General features: G+C 27.4%; 1 protein-coding gene across 1 annotated transcript; it reads left to right on the top strand.

The window, feature by feature from the left end:
* Positions 1 to 513: 513 nt before the first annotated feature.
* Positions 514 to 5,856, top strand: LOC108336916 (WAT1-related protein At4g08290). The gene is made up of 7 exons (XM_017573361.2): positions 514 to 894; positions 1,057 to 1,119; positions 1,485 to 1,601; positions 1,927 to 2,167; positions 2,277 to 2,435; positions 5,112 to 5,263; positions 5,459 to 5,856. The coding sequence occupies exons 1-7, from the start codon at positions 680 to 682 to the stop codon at positions 5,607 to 5,609; spliced, it is 1,098 nt and encodes a 365-aa protein (XP_017428850.2). The 5' UTR covers positions 514 to 679; the 3' UTR covers positions 5,610 to 5,856.
* Positions 5,857 to 6,239: the final 383 nt, after the last annotated feature.

Raw genomic sequence — 6,239 nt, 5'->3', positions numbered from 1 at the left:
TAATTTATTGCATGTATTTTACCTAGTCCTCTTATGTATGTTTTTCTTTCTTCTTTTTCCTTTAACATGGTAGTTATGATTGGTGAATATTGGATCTGTCCATATTTTATACTAGTGTAAAGCATGTATTCGATATAAAAAAAGTTAATTTTAATTTTGGAGAACCTTCTTTTATTTTTCTTTTTCTTTTTCTTATTCTTCGTCGAACATACTCTAATTTGTGGCAACAATTTAAAACTAGGTAAAGAGAATAGAAATATCTTTTAAGTTATGGCCACAATTTAATACTAGAGTAAGTGAAGAGAATAAAATTGCATTATTTAAAGTTACGGCCACAGTTTAAAACCATGAACGAAACATGTTGCTTCCAATATGTATTCTGTTCCGACACGCAAATATTCAGTAAGGGAATCAGGCAAGGCAGTGTCTGTTATTCTAAAAAAACTATGTATCTTTACTTTAGTTGTTCAGTGGAAACTTTACAATCAGGACAATTAGTTCAATGAAGTGACCAAAAGCAGAACTTTAAGCAGATATTTCTACTAAATGTATACAGTGGATTTTTTTTTAATCACCCTTCGTGCTCTTTATAAGGGAGCCATTTCATGCACTAGGCAACATAGCTTCTTAGTCTTAGTAGCAAATACATAGCAACATTTATTAATTCTGTGGTTAACTAATGCTGATGGATAAAAAGAAAGCTGCTAGATTTAGCAACATGCTCTATCTGGCTAAGCCTTATTTGTTATGTGTTGGGTTACAAATTGGAATGGCTGGAACATTCATCATTACTAAGGCTTGTCTGGATCGTGGAATGAGTCGCTTTGTGTTAACTGTGTATCGCAATGCCGTTGCTGCGTCTCTTCTTGCTCCTTTTGCCATTATCTTTGAAAGGTGCTACACCTTTTATTTATATATATGTATGTATGTATATGTATGTATACATTGTTACAAATTAACAAATGTATTTTTCAGCAGTTATTTCCTGCTTTCATAATTGTGAACTATGTCTTTACAACTTTGTTTAGTTAATTATCTTGTATTGAATTTCTGCAGGAACGAAAGGCCGAAAATGACCATGTCTATCTTCATGCAGATACTGGCCCTTGGATTTCTTGAGTAATTTTCTGAATCTTATTTATTCATTATTCCTATTCATGACGTAAATATTGATTGTATTTTTAATTTTTAACGAAAAGAATAATTGTTTCTAGTGAGCTGATAATATACTTATATTTATTTAAAGAAGAAAAACTTGTACAGCTGTGCATATCAGAAGGAATGTCCTTCCTAAAAGGGATAATTATTTGGATTGTAACATATTTCATCAAAACGAAAATATTATATCGGAGGAAATGGTTATCAATTGATAAAAGAATCAATAATTGCAAATGGGATTATAATTCAGGGAGAATTTTACGCAGTCTAGTCCAACTTAAAGCAATTTTTGTTTGTTTGTTTGACTGTGTCGTATGATAATTCAGGCCAGTGATTGACCAAGGCTTCACTTGTTTGGGGATGCAATACACTTCTGCTACTTTTGCATCTGCTATTATGAACGCTGTACCTTCTGTAACCTTTCTTATAGCAGTAATTCTCAGGTAACATTCATTTTTCAATTCATTTATAGATATGAGTGTAAGAGACTTTTACATTATTATATATCAATTCAATAGAAATTATGTTGGTGTGATTTTTAAGTAACTTTGAAAAAGTTTAAATTATTCTTTGTATATGACAAGTTCTGATTAGATGAGTTATAAACGTTTGTTTCATTATTAGTGGTTAGATTGCTTGTCAATCTTTAGTAAATCCCATTAATACATGCCAGCTTTTTCTTTCACTTACCAAGTAATTCAAACATTAAATGCATGATTTTCCTTTCACTTTTAAAAGCATTATAACATTGCTGGTTTCTTGTATCAGATTAGAAAGTGTAAAGTTGAAGGAGGTACGCAGTCAAGCGAAGGTAATAGGAACCTTGGTAACCTTTGGTGGGGCTCTGTTGATGACACTTTACAAAGGGCCCAAAATCAATCTTATAAATAATCCAAACAGCTTCCAGAAAGATGAAAGGCAGTCCCTTGAAGATGACAAACACTGGTTCACAGGGACCCTATTTTTATGTCTTGGTTGTTTGGCTTGGTCTTCCTTTTACATATTGCAGGTAATTAAATAACTATATATGCAGATATTCCCTTACGTAATTTATGATGACATTATAGAATGTGATAAGTGAATATTGGTGGTGGTAAAAGAAATGTCAATTGGTGCAGTCCATAACAGTGAAAAGGTACCCTGCCGAACTATCGTTGTCGTCGTTGATATGCTTGGCCGGTGCATTGCAAAGTGCTGTGGTTGCTCTGATTGCAGATCACAACCCTCGTTCTTGGGCTATTGCTTTCGACTACACACTCTATGGCCCTCTTTATGCTGTAAGTCAAGTTCTATATACAGAACAGGATTGCTAGAGTAGAAGAATAATACTTTTCTTTAGAAATGAAACTTTTGACACACATAAACTTTCTACTTACATTATCTTTTTTTTTCACTTTTTATTTTCTTTTTTCTTAAAAAAATATAAAAATTTACTCATTTTACATTTATACTGTGTGTCAACGTAAAACTATCTCATGATACCATTGTTTTAGTTTTTTTTTTCATTTTATAAAATTTAATGAAATTAAAAAAATAGACAAATAACAAGATATTTACTCACATAAAGTCTAATACATTCATAATGGCTTCAAAAATAAAATTTTGATGACTTTACATAATTTACTTTTATAAATTTCTCAACTTTCACGTAAAAATTAATTTTTGAAAATGTGAAATGGTTAAAAGTGACAACTCCGCTTTTTTGGCAATTCACAAAGAAACCGTGTAAAATTTTCATGATTTTGCTTATTCAGAACTTTTCTCATGATCAATAATTATTTTTTGATTTGTTTATTTTCTTAATTTCTGGAAAAAATTGTCCAAGAGTAAAACAACCATAATTTAATTAAATCTTAGATTCCTTTTTTTTAACCATGAAGATATTGGTTAGAGATGTTTGTTTTATAACTAATTTATTCTAGAAAACCTGATTAAGTAGTTAAAATAAAATCTCCTCTCTTTAATTATGTCTTTTCTATATCTTAAGCATTCAAAGCCCTTTTTAATTAAGATATATTCGATTTTAGTTTCACTTGACTTAAAACTAGTTGATTTTAATAATTTGTTAAGATATTTGCAATGTAGTTCTATATACGTTAATTTTGCAATGTAGTAGGAAAGAACTTTAAATCAATATTAACTTATATAAATATCGTTTAATGATATGAATTTTCAATTCATTCACTTAGTGTGATAAAATCATTTAAATTTTTTATTAAATAATTAAAGATGGTATTCTAAAAATGTAACTGTAAATTTTATTTTAATCTTAAATTTTCATATTATATACTTATAATAAAAATGCAGAGAACACTCTTGCTATATAAACAAGAAGACTCTTGCTATATAAACAAGAAGAAAGAGAGAGAAAAAAGAGAGGTTAATTTAGTATTCATAGATATACATGTAGTTTATGAACTTGATTAAACGAGTTTCTACATAAGCAACTTTAAAAGAGAAACATTAAATAAAGAAAAATATTTTTTTTTCAGTCAAAATTAGTTTATCTATTTGTTAATTTGGAAAAATATATTTATATAATATTCTAAATTTTTTTATTTTTAACTTCTATAATAATAAAAAAAATCATTTTAGTTTATATTTTATTTTTATTTTCTAAACCTATTTATGAAAAAAGAAATAATTGTATACATATATATATATACATACATATATATATATATATATATATATATATATATATATATGAATGTATGTATTTGTTGTTAGTTTGGTAGACTTTTTTTTTTGAAGTTTTAATAATTTATTTTGAAAGGAAAGCACTTTTGGTTTGTGTTAGATTCTGTTTCATAATAATCTTATTTCTTCTTTAATATTATATCTAGAAAATTTATGGGTGTACCTCTCCACGTGATGAAGGTAGGCTTTGATCCACCATTGTTGGTCGAATTTTGTTCCAAGTCATATATATTTTCTTATCACATCTGAGTTAGGAGCTAGATTTTGACGGCAAGAGTTATTAAAAGTTTCTGTGCTTAATGGTCATAAAAATTCTCGTGAAGTTTACAAAATAGACAAAGAAAAGAAAACAATTATCTTATTAAGATAGAAATTGTTTTTATTTAAAACATATGATATTAAACATAATTCTAAAAATAAATTGAAGATTGATATTGAAATAAAAGTTTGGTACATAGGTGAATGAAATAATTTGAGGAGAGGGCGTGTAATAAGGATCATAATTCCTAATCTTGTTTTCTCAAATTCGGGATGATCTAATACTTAAACTGAAATTTGATTCGTTTATGTGAATAATTACATACAGTGCAAAGATGAGTTGCAGTCCATTTGACAGCACTTATACCATCATAATGTCATATACGTAAAAGAATAAAATTTATTTACATATTGTCATATATGTAAAAGAAATAAAAAAATAATCTATTATATATTCACAAAAAAACATTATTTTGAATATAAAAAGAATAAAATGTATTTTTTTTAAAACTATCCATTCTTATTTACAATCAAATTATGTTATGGGTAAAAATATTATTTGATTTATTTTAAATAAAAAATATTTTCGTGATGAAGAGATATTATAAAAAATCGTTAGATACACTTAATAGAGAAACAAAATATAATTTGTGATTACATCATTGATTAGACAATATTTTCTTAAAAAAATCATTATTATTTAATAAAAAATTATGAAACAAAGTCTAATTTAAAATATAATAGTAATAGAGTTAAAATATTTGTTGTCAATATTAGAGACAGATTTAAGCTTTGATTTACAAACTAATGATTATTTTATTATTAATAAAAAAAATATTTTAAATACCAAAAACTTTTAGTTTATAAAAATAACATTTAACCTAATTACTATGTTTTAAAATAAATTGTTATTTAATGATATCTTATAGCAAGGAAACTGTTCATTTTTGTTGGAATTTAAAACTTGGTGTTGTAACGAGTTATAAAAAATACAGGGAATAATGAGTTCAGGAATAGCATATTATGTACAAGGGCTGGTAATGAAAAGCAGAGGACCTGTGTTCATGACATCCTTTAATCCTCTATTAATGATCAACGTTGCTGCTTTTGGCTCCTTTCTTCTTGGAGAACATATCTACGTAGGAAGGTAATTGGTATAATGTTGTGTTTGGTCAATCGTTGTTTATTAGCTTCATCACACTGTTCAATCTTTACATTCTAGTATTTGTTGTCACTGTTATTAAATTAATCAAGACATTTAAGTCAATGTTTTATTATCATACTTGAGTTAATTTTCTGAATGATGGTTTTTGTTTTGTCTACAACATTTTATATATATCAGTATCATTGGCGCCACAATTATCGTACTGGGGCTTTACTCAGTGGTGTGGGGTAAAGCCAAAGACTATCCACTCCTCGAACAGCCATCAGCAACAGCAACAAAGGACACAGAAGCACCAGATCTCCCAATAAGCTCATCAACTCATAAATAGTAGAATCTGGTTCTGCTTTCCATAATAAAAGAAATAGTCCTTCTTAAAAGAATAAATTTTCAGCTCTTAAATGTTAAATTCTAGAGACTGAATTATTATATTTGAGAGTTTTTTTTTTTTTTTTAATTTGAATAATCAAAATCAAGTGTTGATCTACTACTCTTATTATTGTTAGTGTTCAAATCAAGGAGTATTGTGAGACTTGTTCATGGAAAAAGTAAAATATGTATCGATTCTTCTTTTCGTCCTTCTCTCTTTTAATATCTTTCGAACTTTTTACATAAAGTATGCTATGTAAAGATGTTGAATATAGTACCTCCCGATGTTATTTTGTTAACGAATGAGCTAATGATCTTTATATATACCCAAAAATCATTTTTACCATTACTATGGACTTAATTTGTAAGTAGTTATCTATAGATTATCTAGGTAACGTTAATTATGGTTGATTTATTTATGGATTTTTTTTATGTAATTTATAGATAAATTGGTTTTATCTATGGATTTAATGTATTATGTACAAATTTTTGTAGTAAATAATACAACTTTTTCTTTAAGTATAAGTGTTTCGGAATTTTGTGGACCGAGAGACTAACCTTTCTAATATGTCTTCCTTTTTTTTGAAACTGA

Source organism: Vigna angularis, chromosome 7 (genome assembly GCF_016808095.1).
Source record: "Vigna angularis cultivar LongXiaoDou No.4 chromosome 7, ASM1680809v1, whole genome shotgun sequence".
Classification (NCBI taxonomy): Eukaryota; Viridiplantae; Streptophyta; class Magnoliopsida; order Fabales; family Fabaceae; genus Vigna; species Vigna angularis.
The sequence above is the reverse complement of the archived record's forward strand: the minus strand, read 5'-3'. Positions and strand labels throughout refer to the sequence as shown.

Bases quoted from the DNA above. Each gene is read 5' to 3' on its own strand.
- LOC108336916 (XM_017573361.2), top strand. From the start codon at position 680: ATGCTGATGGATAAAAAGAAAGCTGCTAGATTTAGCAACATGCTCTAT. The intron at 895-1,056 runs GTGCTACACCTT...GAATTTCTGCAG, and splicing joins TTTGCCATTATCTTTGAAAG to GAACGAAAGGCCGAAAATGA. The intron at 1,120-1,484 runs GTAATTTTCTGA...ATGATAATTCAG, and splicing joins CTGGCCCTTGGATTTCTTGA to GCCAGTGATTGACCAAGGCT.